Here is a 17029-nt window from a genome sequence, read left to right as displayed (position 1 = left end):
GAAGGCAGCAATCCTATGTCTCTGATTCTCTCTAGTGTGCCTCTCACATAACACAAGTCACTCTACTTGAGGGACCTCCTTGAAGGCAGATATGAAGCCTTCTTAACCTTTATATTTATGACTACCTACCTCGTGTTTATTGATGTAGGAAACAAAGGCAAAAGAAAAATATTAAATTTCCTTACTGCCTACACTTCATTGACAAGTCCTTGAAACAGGTAGAGTGACCTTCCTCTGGAGCTCAGCTGCCTGGATGTTGACAATTTGCTGAGGGCAAAAGGCCAGCCCCCCAGGATCCTGTAAGTCTTCTTTAACATACAAAGATTCCTTTGGAAACTTCCTTTTCTCCATCCACCAAGATGCAGGTTAGCAATCACCCTCCAAGCATATGGCCCACTAATTGACAACTGAAGGGTCACATGAGGGTTTACTAAGCAGTAATAAATGACCTTTTCCTAACAACAGCTAGCCGCCTTAGGATCCTGGAAACCTTGTTTCCAAAATACCGTGGAAGGTCTCAAGGATTCTTTCTTGGCCATGGGCTCCAAACCTCACCACTTCAAACCACACCATTTACCACATAAATGCTCAATGCTGTTTGTTAAATAAATGAATGCTCGGCTACCTCAGAAGTGCCAACATCTTTACCGACTTGTTTCTCATCTCAAGACCACCACAGCATTCTTCCCCCATTGCATTCTGACTGCATGACTCAATAAATGATGCAAACTACTTTGCAGTTGTATTTGGAAGAGTTAGTTATAGGTGGAGATTGGGGATTTCTATGCAGGCAAGTGACAGATATCACTTGAAAATGCTTAAGGGAATCCAAGGATAATTTTGTGAGACTGTTTACGATGAGTATGAAAGAAGATTCATAAACCTTAATGATTTCTATGTAGATTGATTATATTTTAAATTTTTTCTGCATCTTCATAAAGGAACTGAAAGCAAACTAAATGGCTGTGAAGCTACTTTATAACATACCAAGGGAATATGGGGCAAAGGGTATGAAACTATAAAACCCAATGCCACTCTTCTGCTTATTATAGTTCTGGGATGTCATTATGTAAATCTTATTACTTTTGAAAACTAAGAGCTCTTTTATGAAATGAAAGTAAATCATCATGCAGAATGGAACTGCACACCTTAAAACTCCAGGATCAGCACTGTGGACTCATTTGTAAAAACCAAGACTATAAAAAGAAAATTATAGCACATATAGTTTGGAAAATGGAAAGAGAATCACAAAACTTTAAGAAGAGTCTTAATTTAATATGATAAACAGTAAACTGATAATTATTCCTATTTTCAAAGATAAACCTAATGAAATTACTCCAAAGAGAGGTCCTGGCTGGAATGTTCTCCTTGATGCCTCTGGTACCCCAGAATTGGCTTTGGTCAGAGAAGCAGCTGCTATTGAGGTTCCAATTACACAGGACATTTCTATATCTTTAACATAGAAAACCAATTCTAGACAGATACCCTTTGAGACATTCATTATAGATGAAGCTGTTCTGTCTGCAAATATGCACAACAATTTTTATTTTTGCTGCTTTGAAAGTGTTGTCTTCCCTCATTCAATATGTTTATGATGATGTCTACCAATGCATAAATTTACTTATATTGTGTTGAAATGCAATAGAAATGCCTGCTTAATGTGATTTCTCCTTTGCTATTGGGAAGGGTGTCAATGTTAAACCCTAAGGGCAGGCATTACAGTGTGGTGTCCCCAAATATGGCAATTTCAGAATAGACCTTTACTTCATTATTTTTATTTTACTTAAATAAGAAAACAAAATGAATAATTCCAGTGCCCAGATAGTTGGTAGACATTTAAAAAATAAAACATAGAAAATAATACACGTTAGAATATTAAAAGAGTACAGAAAGTGGGGCTTCCTTTCTCTTCTGCAGGGCCTCTCTCAAAAGCAATTACTATCGATAGCTACCAATCTATTTTTAACTTGTTTAATATGTGAGTCTATTTAAAAAGTTTAATAAAAATATGGCTGGGGAGTCAGTTGAATAAGCATCTGACTCTTGCTCTCAGTTCAGGTCTTGATTTCAGGGTTGCTGAGTTCAAGTCTTGTGCTGGGCTCCATGCTGGGTGTGGAGCCTACTTAAAAAAAAAGTTAAGAAAAATATTAGCTCATAAGGACCTAGATCTTATTAATTCAAAGTTACCTTATTTTGCCTGAAAAATGAAATTTAAAAAATTTTAAGAAAGCATATGAAGGCATAGAAAATATAGATGTCAATAGGACATTGGAAGTAATTACAAGGGCATGGAGATTGCTTAAGAATCCTTCTCTTTCCCTCGGCATCTCCTCCTTCATGCTCTCTCTCTCTCTCTCTAAAAAAAAAAAACCCATAAAAAACAAACCAACCAACAAACAACAAAACTAATTTAAGAATAAACTAAGCTGCATTAAAAAAGAAATCAACAGAGTTGATGACAAAATATTTAGAGTAAGATGGATGATCATTTAAGTATTTTATAGACATGTGCATCTCCTAGGGAAGACAGGGAAAGAAAACCACATGATGATAACTTCAGAGGATAGAGATAACTTCTCTGAATGTTTAATTTATTTGGAAATGATCACAACCTTTGAGAAGATTCTATAAATTAGTTTTGTGTTCCAAATTAGGAAGGAATAATGGCCCGTCTGTTTTTTTTTATATGGCAGACAAAGTCTAGTATTTATTGTTCTAAATGGGAACAATATGTTTTTATTATGTTTTATTTCATGATCCTTCACTATGTCAAAAAAAAAAAAAAAGGAAAACTAAACTGGGAATGAAGGGTCTCTAAAATGATCTTTGTTGTGCCAAAAGTCCATGCTAATCTGCTTTTTGACTTACTTTTCATTGCGCAACATCATTGGGGACTTGGCACGCCCCTCAATCTGAATCTATTATAACTCTATGAAGAATTTGTATATTACACATGTATGACATCATAGTCAATGATAATTCCAACATGCTTACTTAAAATCTCAAGGACCTTTTAAACCAATTACAGCAATTTTCAGTATCCAAGGACTAACTCTGATTTATAGTTTGGATACCAATTTTATATTTGTACTTAGAACTGGAATTAAAATTATGTATATGCATATTATCTGCCCCTTATTAGCTATCTAACCTTAGGCAAGTGACATAACCTCAAATTTCTCATCTACAAAATGCAATACTAATATTATATGTATATATATAACATTATATAGGATAGGTTTGTTATGAAGATTATCTAAATTCAGGTAAAGAGAATGCCTGGAAATGTGCTGGGCACATAGTTTTCTGTAAGTTGCTTTCATTACCATCATTAATATTGTTATTAATTAACATAAACATACAGGTAGAGTATATTCCATTATAAATCTATGAAATGACAATTCTCTCATCTTAAGAAATGTCAAATAGACAGTGGCATATAAATTTAAGAAAAGAGGGAACCCTGGGTGGCGCAGTGGTTTAGTGCCTGCCTTTGGCCCAGGGCGCGATCCGGGAGACCCAGGATCGAATCCCATGTCGGGCTCCCAGGGAATGGAGCCTGCGTCTCCCTCTGCCTATGTCTCTGCCTCTCTCTCTCTCTCTCTCTCTGTGACTATCATAAATAAAAAAAAATTAAAAAAAAAATAAATTTAAGAAAAGATATTGTATAAGTCACTTAAAATTATGTCACAAGATACAGATTTTTTTCTTCCTTTGAAGCAAATGTTTCTACAGCATGTTGAGTTCATAAATTACTCTGAAACACATTTTTAAACTTAGAAGAACTAATGCACTAGCAGTATGTTTATTTCTAAATAAAAGAAACTTCAGAAAAGAAGCTCATTTAAGGGAAAAACAAGAAAACTCTTTGAAATTTATGATCTATTTCTACTATAGTAGATAATCATTATGCCATTGGTTGGATCTTTGGACTTAATTATGTATGTGTGCACTCATTTATCCCCCTCCCCCCCCAACAATGACATTTGGAACTCAATAGCTCAGGTTATTTTTTTAAGAGCCTGAATTTTGACCCAAATCCTTCTATCTCTACCTAAATTTCTCCCAGTGTGTCTCCTTATTTGGCCACAGCTACCATTTCTCTGGCCTATCCTATCTCATATATTAGAAACTTAAAAGGGAACGATGATTTAAAAAAAAACAAAAACAAAAACAAAACAAAAAAAACCTCTCAGGAAGTACTAGTGGGAAGAGACCAATGTAACGTTGAGGGTCTAGGTGTCCAATTCTGATCTCAGTACTAAAAATTAGGAATATATTGTAGATCAGAAGAAGAGTTGCATTATGGCATGACCACACAAGGTAAAATAACCACCCAGTAAGACTTAGCCTAAAAGTACCAGGATTAGCCAAGGTTTATTAAAGACCTTTGAAAATCTGCAGAGATGAGTGATAGGTACCATCTCGCACCCATTAGGAGACAAAAGGGGAAGTGACAGCAACTCTTCTGGGAATTCACCAAAGAGCACTAATGCAACATCACTAAACAGCCAAAATATATTCTGATTGCAGCTGAGGAAAAAAGTGCTGTAGAAGACTGTACAAACAGTGGTGTAGTATCATCTGTGCCCATGTGAAAACTTCTTTCTTCTACAGTGTCTGCCTTACATCCCATTTTAGTTATATACAGTGGGTAGCCAATTATTTTCCATCCCCATCTTGAATGTGAATGTGAATGTGAACACTTTATTCTGGGCTCAATGCAATTTTGCTCCCATCCAATAAACACTATGGTTGGATTAGGGAACAAGATTATGAGGCTATAGCAAGGATTTTTTATTCAGGGCAAAAGGATATTAACAATAATTAAAACATTTTGTCTTTCTTTTTTAGGAACAGAAGCCCAATGTGGATCTCCTTCACTGACATAGTATATGCAGAGGTGGGCAGGAGCAGCCAGGAAGAACTGGAAGAACTGGTCTAGTGAAGTACAATATTTATGTCCTTATGGGGCAAAACTTCAGAGGTCTATGTGATTACTATTAATGGTGTGCTACTCTAAGGAGAAAAAAGAAAACGTTAGTATCAACTTCTTTCTTATTTTTGTTTTTGCAAGGAGAGAAAATTAAGGTTACATTAAAATGCAAAGGATGTTATAATAGGAAGGAATCTTATCTTAACAAAGTTCCCCTTATTAACTTTATGAAAATGGCCCTATATTCAGGCCTTACTAGGACAGTCTTATTTTACATCTCTTTTTACAGAGTTACTATTAAATGTACCCCCTTCCATTGTTAAACATGGACTAATTAGAAGCTAAAATAATTACGCTATCTGTAATAAATGCCCTCATTTTACCAACGGGCTAAGATCTGTTTCTCCAGCACTGACCTGGCACACAGGTTGAATATGTGATGAACTGCTAAATTCCTAGGCCATTGCTTTGTCACCTTCCCATGCTACCCTAGCAAAGTACAGGACTGACTGTTCAACAGAAATAGACATATGGAACCTGTGGATTTCACTTAGAGGGCAACAAAATGACATCACTATTCTTCAGCTGCCCAAGTCATTGAAATTTACCGATGTGGAAAAAATGTGTGAATGTGCAAACTGCAGTCTACTATTATCTCCAACCCAAGGGAAAATTCACTCATCTATGAGACTATTTTTAGCTATATGCAGTGGGTGGACAAGCGGTTGTTTCCATCCCCATGTTAGGCATGAGTGTGACCATCTTGCTTAGAGGTTCAATGTACTATTTCCACTCACAAATATTAGAGTTAGAATTAACTTGCCATGGCAAGATTTTTCAGTTTAGAATGGAAGACTAATGAATACGCTAAACAATTTTACTTGTCTTCCTTAGAAACCTAAAATGCCAACCATTTTCTTTTGATTGACCTTACCAACTGATATGTATTTTAATTTTTATTTCAAGTGTTCAAGCATCCAACAGTTATTTTTAAATCAGAAGCCTGGCTTCCATGAAGCCAGTACTCTATAGAAATTTGTTAACAGTAATAAAAGCCATCTTATTTCCTACTGAAGATAAAGATATAGTTCATAAAAAGGAAGTAAAAAAACAGAAGAACTTATAAGAAGTTTGCATAATAAAGATAATTTCTTGAACTCTCTAATATAGAAGGCAAACTAGTTTCACAATGCCTACAAACACCGCTAATCAATCAGTAAAACAGTATTTTAGAGAAAATTGTATTAGTAACTGACACCAAATGACTCTTTTTAAAAAAAATTACTCATTCACTAGTAATATAAATCAATTCACTGATCATTTCAAACATAACTCCATCTTGTGCTTTTACCATAAAAGGGAAATATTTGTTTCTCTTTGAGAATCCTTGAAAAAATTATTAAAGCTTTAAAAATTTATTTTTATCTATATATAGTCTCACAAGTTCTTATTATAACTTTAAGGAATAAATGAGTAAGGATGATAAATACATTTAGGATATATATGTACATATATGTATGTGTGTGTATAGCTGGACTAATCATTAATTTATACTTAATCATTTTTTTTCTAAGAAAAGTAAAGAGTGCCTCCTATATGAGATTAAATTTAAATAATAATTTGAAAGTAATTACTGTCCCTTGAGAATTATGGTAATTGATAAGAAAAGATAGCATTAGATGCATTATCAATTAAGTGATACAAATCTAAAACTGTTTTCTAGTGAATTTGCACTGACTTAATTACTAATAAGCTATATCAGCTATCTTTCCGGTAAACAATATTTATAAGATTCTTTACTAAGGTTAAGTACGTAGTCTATAATTTCAAAATAAAAGGCAGGGAATTGGCCTACATGAAACAAACCCACTTGTTTTCACTACTTCTTTCTTTTTTAAGCTGAAATAAGTAACCAACATTCTCAAGTTAAAAGATTATAAATTTAGAAAACGATCACAACAGAAAAATATATGGTGACATAAATAAGATCATCTTAACTAAATACATATTTTCCCTTTATGTAGTTTTCATATTTGTACCATGATTTTGCACTAGATTAGGAAATAATGAGACTCACAGTAATTCAACAAAAGGACAGAGACTGTTAAAGAAACAAATATTTCCCTTTATTTGATTACATTATCTATTCATAAGACATTCAAAATAATTAAAATTCTCAATTTACACAGACCTATAAATAATGCTATTTGACTGAAATCCAGCCAGCAAATAGCAATAATATATGTGAAAAGGTTACTCATGGAATTTCCACACTATGCCAGTTTAGTAGCACGTAACAGTAGACTCAGAATTATCACCATTTCAGAATCAGAACAATAACCCCTAAGAGTATTTGATCAATAATGAGTTTGCCTTACTCCTTTGCCAGCTGCACACTAGTTGGTTTTGCTCCGATAGGTATCCCATATTTGTGCAAAGTGTTAATCAAAATCTCTCTCATGTCGTTGTTGTACGAATCAAAGTCAAACACATTCCTAACCACACTGGAGAGACCTTCAGTGGGAAATTTCTGTATTAAAAAAAAAACAAACAAAAAACCTTATGGACACGTGATAAAACATACAACATAATAAAGATTAAAAAAATAATAGAACAATAATGATTGAACAAACTTTAGCAGATATTTATGAACCTTTTCTGGTAACAAGATAGGAGGAATATATACATTTTCCTTTGTTTGCTCTGATAACTTAATATTTTCTTTTTCAAATAAATATCAGAATTTGAGGGGGAACACTTCCTTCTCTCAAATGCTATATCAATGCTCTGATCCTGTTTGGTGACTTTCATTGCCTTTAAGATGAGTAGTAGATTGACTAAATAAAAAAATGCTATTTCCGGGATCCCTGGGTGGTGCAGCGGTTTGGCGCCTGCCTTTGGCCCAGGGCGCGATCCTGGAGACCCGGGATCAAATCCCACATCAGGCTCCCGGTGCCTGGAGCCTGCTTCTCCCTCTGCCTATGTCTCTGCCTCTCTCTCTCTCTGTGTGTGTGACTATCATAAATAAATAAAAAATTAAAAAAAAAAGGTATTTCCATAGAAAGAACAGTGTTGGATATCTATATAGAAGTATTTAGAGAAGTCACAGATCTGTGAGTAAATGAAAGGAAAGATAAAGGAGCAAGAAAAGAAGAGAAGAAGAACATAGAAAGTATAGTAAATAGACAAAAAGGGAATAGCGGAAGGAAAGAAAATATTACTAACAGTGAGATTTATACTGGCTGTGTACTCTGTGTCCTCTACTGGCTCTGTCTTGTTTTTTTTTAGGCACAGGGATCAGAGCTGGGCTTTTCATGGTTTAATACGCAGAATGAAGCTTTCTATTTTCCTTTCTAGATTTTCCTTAGAGGACTGGGGATAGGTCAAAGGTCAAGAGTCATTGGGTTGTGACTTTTTGCTAAGGACTATTATTTATTATAAAAGTACTGCTGACCTGGGTTGTTTTCTTCTCCAAGGTGGACTATATATTGTACATGGCTACAATGGATTGCATTTTCCTGTCCATTTATTGAATCTTAAAGAACTTTCTTGCAGTATTTACAGGCATATAATAGTTACTTCCTACTGAGTTTTCTATTTCCGTGTCTTTTGTTTTCAAAATGAAAATATTTTTCACTCAGATACAACATGCTTGTTGTATAAAGTCCAACAGTGGTAAAGTTTCCCTGCTGTCTCACTCTCTTGTCTTCCTTTGCCCTCACCAAATTTCCTAATTCCTTGATGATGGCAATGGCATAGAATTTCACCTAAGTCAATTCAAAGGCTAACATAAACTGTTAGTCTTCCAGATTTAAATCAGAAAGGGAGACAGAACGTAAAGACTGCTAACTCTGGGAAACGAACTAGGGGTGGTAGAACCCCTTCTACCACCCCTAGTTCGGGTGGGCGGGGGGTGGGAGTGAATGGGTGATGGGCACTGGGGGTTATTCCGTATGTTAGTAAATTGAACACCTATAAAAAATAAATAAAAAAAAATTTTAACCTCAAAAAAAAAAAAAAAAAAGAATAGGATTGGGTAGAGACTTTCAACAGAATAGTGCAATGTCCAGGTGTTTTCAGTTGAGGATACTCTAAATTCATTTTAACATGAATTTTTTTGATATCTCATTTTTTTTGCCATCTCACAATCTCAAATTGTGTTTGTAAGAGTCAAATAGCAAGTGTATAAGTAAAAGCAGCAACATAAATACTTTCCAGTGAGATACATTTCAATAACTTTGTTTGGTAAGATTCATATTTATCATTAAAAAATGTAATAAAAATAAAATAAAATAAAATAAAATAAAATTTAGATTAAAACACTTCATATTATATAATCTGAATCAGTACTGTATCTTAGAAATTGAAAGACATGGTATAAATTAAGCAATCTAAAAAAAAACCAAGATTGATGGTTTGTTTTAAACCTTTATGCACTAGCGTGTGTCATACCTGTAAATGCTTCACTATGTTGACAACTTCTCTGGTAGAATAAGGATAGTTAATAATGCCCTGGTCAGCTAAACTCCTCAGCTCTCCAAAGGCAGCTACAAGCTTCTCAAGGATGGGCTTGGGCACATTTGGTCCATATTGCCTGAGCATTTCGAGCTCTGAATGGGGTTTGGGATTATCAACTGCATGGCAGCTAAAAATATCACCTGTAGGAGAAAAGATTCACATTGAGCATGCCAGTAATCCGTTATAATGCCATAGGAACTATGGAATGGTCATTTAAAGAGCCATTGGTTGTTCACCAAAGCACTTCTATTTTTAAGTGTGTAAAACTGCATAGAAAGCCTGTGCAACAATAGGATGGTATAGAGTAGAAAGCAAATCACTGAAGCAAAAGAAAAGGAAATTGAATGATGTGTGGTTTATTATTCACAGATTTATTTCTGTTAAAAAATTATATAATATTTGAATACAATCCCAATGGGAGATACTCAAATAAAAACAAAAAAGAGAAGACTCCCCGTGTCTCTGCCAATCCCACTCCCTCTTCCATAGGCAGCCAGTATTAACAGTTCAGTGTATTTGTTCTTCAATACCTGCATGAGTCTTTTTAAAAATGCATAAATACAACATATAGTTTTGGTAATTTATTCCTTTTCTATTAATTGGAAAATACTTTTCATATGGTTCTGAGACTGCATTTTTAACACATGTTGAATATTTTCGAAATTATATACACCTATCGTGTATATACGATACGTGTATATACACGTGTGCTTCTTTATGGATCCAGAAAGAGGGAATTAGTAGCATTGCTCTATACATAATTTGTATCTTGTACAGATTGCTAGAATACACTTTGGAAGTTAGTTTTGGAAAAGGAAGCCCTCAGAGACAATGTCTAAACTAAAATGAAGAAAAAGGAACATAGAAATATTTCAACTGTAATTTAGGCAACTTGAGATTATCCTGGAACAGTATAACCTATCCTTAAGACAGATGATTTCTCATATTAAAAGTTCACGTAATTTTACTGATTCATAATCCAAGAAACCAGGGGCCAAAGGAAGTTACAGTAAAGAGATATGCATTATTTAGCATGTTCATTTTATTTTATTTTTTTAGCATGTTCATTTTAAAAAGAACTTTCTAGTTCTTAAAAATCATTCAAATTATAGGGGTGCGTGGGTGGCTCAGTTGGTTAAGTGTCTGACTCTTGACCTTAGCTCAGGTCATGATTTCAGGCTCATGAGATTGAGCCCCATGTAGGGGGCTCAGCATGGAGACTGCTTAAGATTCTTCCCCTCCTTTTCCCTTTGCCCTTCCTCCTCTACTCATGCACACACTCCCTCTCAAAAAAAATCATTCAAATCATAATTTATCATTATTATGTATTTATAAAAGTAACTGAATAAAATGCAAGCCATGATAACTTCAAGCTTGTATCTCACAGACTATACACATTTGAACACAAATATGAAGTACATGTTTTTTTGCGGAAAATCAAATACAATACATTAACCCTTTATTCATTCATTCATCACATAATTATTAAATATCTCCCATGAGCCAAGTACTATTCTAGGAATTTTATACATATCAGTGATCAAAAACACAAAATTCCTGTCCTTATTAAGTTTATATTCTGAAAATGAACAGTAACTATAAATGTTAGACACTGTATGTTTCCAAGAGAGAAAAAAAGAAGAGAGAAGCACAGCACAGGACATCAGAAATGGTAATGGTTGGGGAGGTGAGTCAGGTAGGTCTTGTTGAGAAGATGACATCTGAGCAAATGCAACTATTGGTAGAGAAAGAACATTCCAGGCAGAGGGTTATAGCTAATATATAGCCCTAAGGCAAGTGTATCTCGTATGTTCAAGAAGCAGCAGGAGGGTAGAGTGACTGGAAAAGAATGAGTGACGGGAAGAGCATCATAGAACAGAATGAACAGGAAGTCAGAGAGATAGACTCTTCTGTAGAAATTCTATATGTGTATAAGCATATTCATGTATATACCTCCTTCTTGCCTTTTTTTTTTTTAATTAATTCAAATGATAGACCACTATTATGGCTATCTGTTTCACTAAATATATCTTGAGGATTGTTTTTGTTTTTTTTTAATCAGCATAGGTAAACTTAGCCCATTCTTTTTTTCACTGCTGCACAGACTCTATTATGTGTGTATCATGGAATTACTTTATCCAGTTCCATTTGAATGGACATTTGGGTTGTTCCCATTGTTTGGCTACTTCCTGTAAACAATGCTATATTGTCTATCTTTGTACTTAAATCATTGTACAGGTAATTCTCTTGAATAAATTTGCTGATATGGAATTGTCAGATCAAGAATCCTAGAAGACTGAGCCTGCTTCATATTGAAAATGAGAATTACTGGTAGCTAGAATTACCTCCTTGCTATAGAGAAGTCCTTCTAAAAGTCTCCTGATGATGAAGTTTGTCTAAGGGCCTCTCTGATCCATATGAATCAGTCACCTGGATTTGAGCTGGTCTCAAATCCTTATAGTTAACAGGGGATGTGACAAAAACCACACTACAAACCATTCCTTATTTTGTGCAGGACCTTTTTTGTCCTTTTAGAGGCTCCAAACAACAAAGTATAGTATAATAGTTTGAGAAAACAGGATCTGGAATCAGACAGACTTCAATTTGAAGCCTACTTCTAACACTATTATCTAAGTGACTCCAGAAAAAGTGGATCCCTCTGAATATTTGATACTCTCCTTCCCTAAAATGAGATAACAAATACTCTCACCAGGTGGTTGTGATGATGACACAGCACATGCAGCATTCAATGAGACCTGCTTCAGCATTGCTACTAAGACATTATTGTTATTGCTATTATTTTTTTTATTGTTTTCATTAATGTTTTTACCTAAAGTACCGAAGAAATCATTGCCTAAGAAAGGAAATCCAGGTCTGTTGGCCAAGACAATCATTCTAAAATCAGGATGAATCACAATAACGTTTTCTCTTCCATTGACATTAGCAGAATCTGAAAAACAGAATTTCTATTTAGTCTTTATTCATATTTAGTAATTCTTAGGAATATCAAGTGATGGCCTTGAAATAATATAAGCAGTCATGTTGTTCAGTCATAAAGAACTCCAAAACTCAAAAAAAAAAAAAAAAAAAAAGAAGAAGAACTCCAAAACTCTGGTTGTCACAATTTGGTTATAGGGAAAAAAACTTTCTTGAGAATTGTGCTTAAGAACAGAATACTGATGAAGCACATACTGAATTTTACAGGGACTTGTATTTTTATGTAAATTCAATGTACATCTAAAAAGCAAACTTGTCCAAATATTGTTTTGCAGTATTGAAATTTGGCTTGAGGTGCTATTATTTCTCAAAAAAAGAAAAAGATAAAGAATCCATAATGAAGAATAATCCAAAGGATACTTGAAGGACAATCCAAATATCCTTTGGATTTCATAAGATCAGTAGCTGCATCACTTTGCCTGCCATCACGCAGCAAATGAGTGATTCCTTTTTCCAATTATCTACTTTGAAACTTAATATAGAATAAAGCCCTTGAGCACCTAGTCAGCTCATTAGTGCAATGTTGACATATTTCCAATTAAAGAATTCTACCTTGGTTCTTAAAATAAGTAACTGCAAGTTGATGGAAACTTCCTTTGTGCAAATGTTTAAGGCAGTAAAGAAACTGAATATAATATTCTACTGGCTGATGTACATTTCAGATAGAACTGCTAGTCTAGGCGATAATTTCAGATGGTAAAAACTTTATTGTGGTTATTTTGAGAAGGAATGCTTGTCATCTGGGTTTATTTAAATTCCCGCCTTAGGCTGTCCATCTTTTAAAAAGGATAGCTGTGAAGCACCTGCAGTTTTGAGATGACTCTGTATGAATCTATACTTAATCTTTTTAAATATAATCTTTCAAATATGCCATATATTTGTGCACAAAATACAATTAATAGTCTTAATGTTTGAGCCCCGTTAATTTTAGTTGTGGTGGATAAAAGGGTATGTGTCACAGGCAAACTTTAATTAGTTAATTAAAATAAAAATGGCAATAAAAAATCAAAACTGAAAAAGGAAAGAAAACGGAAAACACAGCTCTAGAAGTGATGCTTTAAGAAACCATGTTCAGAACAGCTTCAGAGGCTCTTGTGTTTAAAATATTGTGTACAATCAAATTGGAGTTTAAAAATTAGGATGACTCCTTTTCTTCTAGACTACTCTTCAAAAATACATTAGAAAATGTAGAGGATCATCAGGAGATAATCACTCTTTAACTACAATTTTGTTTCAGCAATTATTTTCTTGTTTTCTGTTAACTGTCTTCAAAATGCATCTAAAAAGGGCAGACAGATTCTGATCCTGAGAGTCTGAATGAGATCTTCATAGGAGGTAGTATCCAGGCTAACTCAAATTCTCATTTTTCCCATAAAATCACTGTGAAGTCGATATGTTAGAATATTTTTATTATTTATATTTATACTTGTATTATTTATATTGTATGTTAGTTTCCTAGGCTTGGAAATGGCCATCTCCCAATGATAATGTCTAAGAAGAACCTGTCTAGTGAGGCACTTGTACATTTTCAATGGGTTTTCTTGACATATTCTCTTTGAATACTGAAGATTTTAGTTCTTAGTTTCAATTTGCTTGGTTACTCTGCTATTGCCTATATGTATTTTCAATGGCTAGTTACAGATGTTCAAGTCTCATCACACAAAAATTTAAATTAGAAACTAGAAAATATTCTCACATTACATCAAACAATTTTTCTTTATAAGTTAAATGGACAAATGAGACTCATCAATCTACGGTTTTTCTAACAATAAGAAAAATAAATAAATGAATGAATGAATTGAATATAAGAAGATAGTCCTAAGCACAGGATAACTTCTTCCTGAGGTAGGGGTGTGTGGGTGTATGGGTGTGTGTACATGTGCATGAATGCATGAGTGTGTGTGTATATATACACAAGCGTACACATGGATTCAGGTATCTATGAAAAAAATATATATATAACATACAAAACTCCCTGGTGAGTTTTTCTAATTATTGAGTAATAATAACATTAATTTTAATATTATAAGTCATAGAAACATGCTAGAGCTTTTAAGAAATCCAAATAATAAGAAAACAAATTGCACAAAATAATGGAGAGATGAGTATAATAAGATTATAGCTGGTATTCTCAGAGTAGAAAAATATAAAGCTGATTTGTCTTAAGAGTACTATGGAAATTTTTAAAGGTGCTCTCTGGCTGTAAAAATGTGAAACAAAGATTCAGATGTACTGACTTTTAAAAATGACTGTCAACACAGACAGCTTCAGTTATATTGAATTTATGCTTGTTGCTTGTAGATTAGTCAGCTAAGTGCGTGATTTGATACCAAAGATGTAAAATTTGCATATATTGAAAGCCTTTTTATATACTCACTTGCAACAATGCGTCTTCCATCTGCTAGAATCATTTCTCCATTTTCTACTAGAGTTTTTAAAATACAGGTGACATTTGTTGGGGCTTTGTCTGCCTCATCTACCACCAGAACATGACCCAACTTTACTGCTTTAACCTTTAAAGACAGAACATTTATCATAAACAAAAAAATGAGAGCAAATGTTTTAAAATTTTTATCACCATTGCTTTGGGTTTATAATAGTAGCTAGTTTTATTTAAGTTATGGGTATACTACCACAAAAAAAAGTATGTAGCAGAGCTGGAAACAAAATTTATGGATCTCTACCAAAAGCTTCACATAGTTACTAAACTGTTAACTCTGCAGTAATCACTTTATTTCCCTTTAGCATCATAATTATTCCTATGTTGGTGATGTCCATATTTAACACCCCAGAGTCGTGTTTTAGAGGATATTTAAAACAATATAACAAATACAGAAATTAAAGTGCCATGGGAATTAAGAAGATTGAGACATCACAATCGAGAGTAGATATTAGACTATTGCATTTGTTATAGCTCTAGAAGTACAGGATTTTAATAGATCAGAATGGATGGTGAAGACATAAGTATTCAGGATATCCATGTGGGATTCATTGATTCCCTAATCAATGGTCACACTCAAGAAAGCCTGAGGCATACTGAGGGAAGAGTGAATATGAGTAGTCTATCTTGGCTGAAGCAGAGGTTAAATGTAAGAAAAGAGAGAATGGTCTGAAAGGGTAGATCAGGTTTCTGCTACAATTTGATTGCCAGACCAAGAAATATGTACTTTATCTCATTAAATAATACATCTATAAAGATTTATGAGTTCAGGCATGATAGGAATGAAGCTTGGAGCTACACTTTAGGACATTTTATCTGGCAGCAATATGCAAATAGACTAAAAGGGGATTACTATAATAATTTGGTAAAAAAGTGGTTTGGGGGACCTGATTTTAGGGGAGGAGGAATGGAAAAATGGAAATAGAAAGCATTAAATTGATCTGAAGAGTTTTTTGGAGGTATAATCTATAGTCTTGGCAAGAGATTAGATGGGAAGTAGGGAAAGGAAAAATAGGAGACTGTCCTAGGTCTTAGGTGTCTGAATAAATGGTGATATTATGAAGAGAAAGGTAAAAGCTAGGATTACCTCTTAAAACCATTTTAAGAGAGTAGATGGGAGAAACACTCAATGAATTTAAAACTTTAAAACTTATTTTTTTAATAGTAAGAAATATCTCAGAACATAAAGTGAACCATATAATAAATTTTTCTCATTATATAGTTTTGGCTAGTAATTTTAAGGAAATACAGATTGAGAAATAGATGATACCCTCTACCACAAATATTTTATTCATATTCTTTTTTTTTAATAATTTTTTTAAAGATTTTATTTATTCGAGCAACACAGAGAAGAGAGAGAGAAAGAGGCAGAGACATAGGCAGAGGGAGAAGCAGGCTCCATGCAGGGAGCCCGATGTGGGACTCGATCCTCGGTCTCCAGGATCACGCCCTGGGCTGAAGGCGGTGCTAAACCCCTGAGCCACCCGGGCTGCCCATTTTATTCATATTCTTAAAAAAAAGTTGATACAGGTTTTTCTCCTTAATTTTTGGGTAAAAATAAACTGAATTTTTAATAGGCAGAAAATAAAGAGCTTCCTAACACTAATCCCCATCCTTCCCATCTCTGTTCAGGGAAAGTTAGGCCCAACCTGGGAGAATTCAGAAGGGAGATTCTAAAGACTTTAATCACTTCAAAAACCTCTGGACCACCAAGGTTCTCATGTGGGTCTATTTGTGCCACTGACACAAAGGAGTTATCTACACAGAGGGACAGGCCCAGCAGGCCAGGATCTTATGTGAGAAGGTGAGGAATGGCTTTTTCCAGCTACCCAAAACACGGGGCTAATATTTTATTCATTAAAATTATTTTTAAAAAATTCTAGAAGCATTATCTAATTCTAAACTCTCATATTTGAAAACAGAAAACATTTTTTTTTTAATTCTGGAATGATAAAGAAATCATTAGAGGATTTCTATCATTCCCTAAATCACTCCAAAGAGCAAAAAAACAGAATAAGAAAACATTTTATTTTCTCAATTATTTGCATTTAAACGTTCACTTTCCAAATGACATATGAATGAGTGTTTTCCAGTTAAGACTGAAATCTTACAAATCCTCCCTCAAAGGCTGAAATATA

At 34.1% G+C, this 17029-nt stretch overlaps 1 protein-coding gene across 2 annotated transcripts in view; it reads right to left on the bottom strand.

Annotated features, from left to right (window-relative positions):
* VWA8 (von Willebrand factor A domain containing 8) overlaps positions 1-17029 on the bottom strand; it is a 353871-nt gene that overhangs the window by 132815 nt on the left and 204027 nt on the right. For both annotated transcript variants that reach the window (XR_005376290.1, XM_038569648.1), the window contains exons 23-26: positions 14829-14964; positions 12285-12404; positions 9389-9594; positions 7315-7466 (exon numbers count right to left, since the gene is read on the bottom strand). Coding sequence is in view for 1 of the 2 variants with exons in the window: in XM_038569648.1 (XP_038425576.1) it covers positions 7315-7466; positions 9389-9594; positions 12285-12404; positions 14829-14964 (614 nt within the window). In the remaining variant the exon portion in view is untranslated. The remainder of the gene's footprint in view (positions 1-7314; positions 7467-9388; positions 9595-12284; positions 12405-14828; positions 14965-17029) is intronic.

The sequence above is a fragment of the Canis lupus genome, chromosome 22 (genome assembly GCF_011100685.1).
Source record: "Canis lupus familiaris isolate Mischka breed German Shepherd chromosome 22, alternate assembly UU_Cfam_GSD_1.0, whole genome shotgun sequence".
In the NCBI taxonomy this organism is placed as follows: domain Eukaryota; kingdom Metazoa; phylum Chordata; class Mammalia; order Carnivora; family Canidae; genus Canis; species Canis lupus.
Note: the sequence above shows the minus strand (reverse complement) of the source record. Positions and strands in the feature narration are given on the sequence as shown.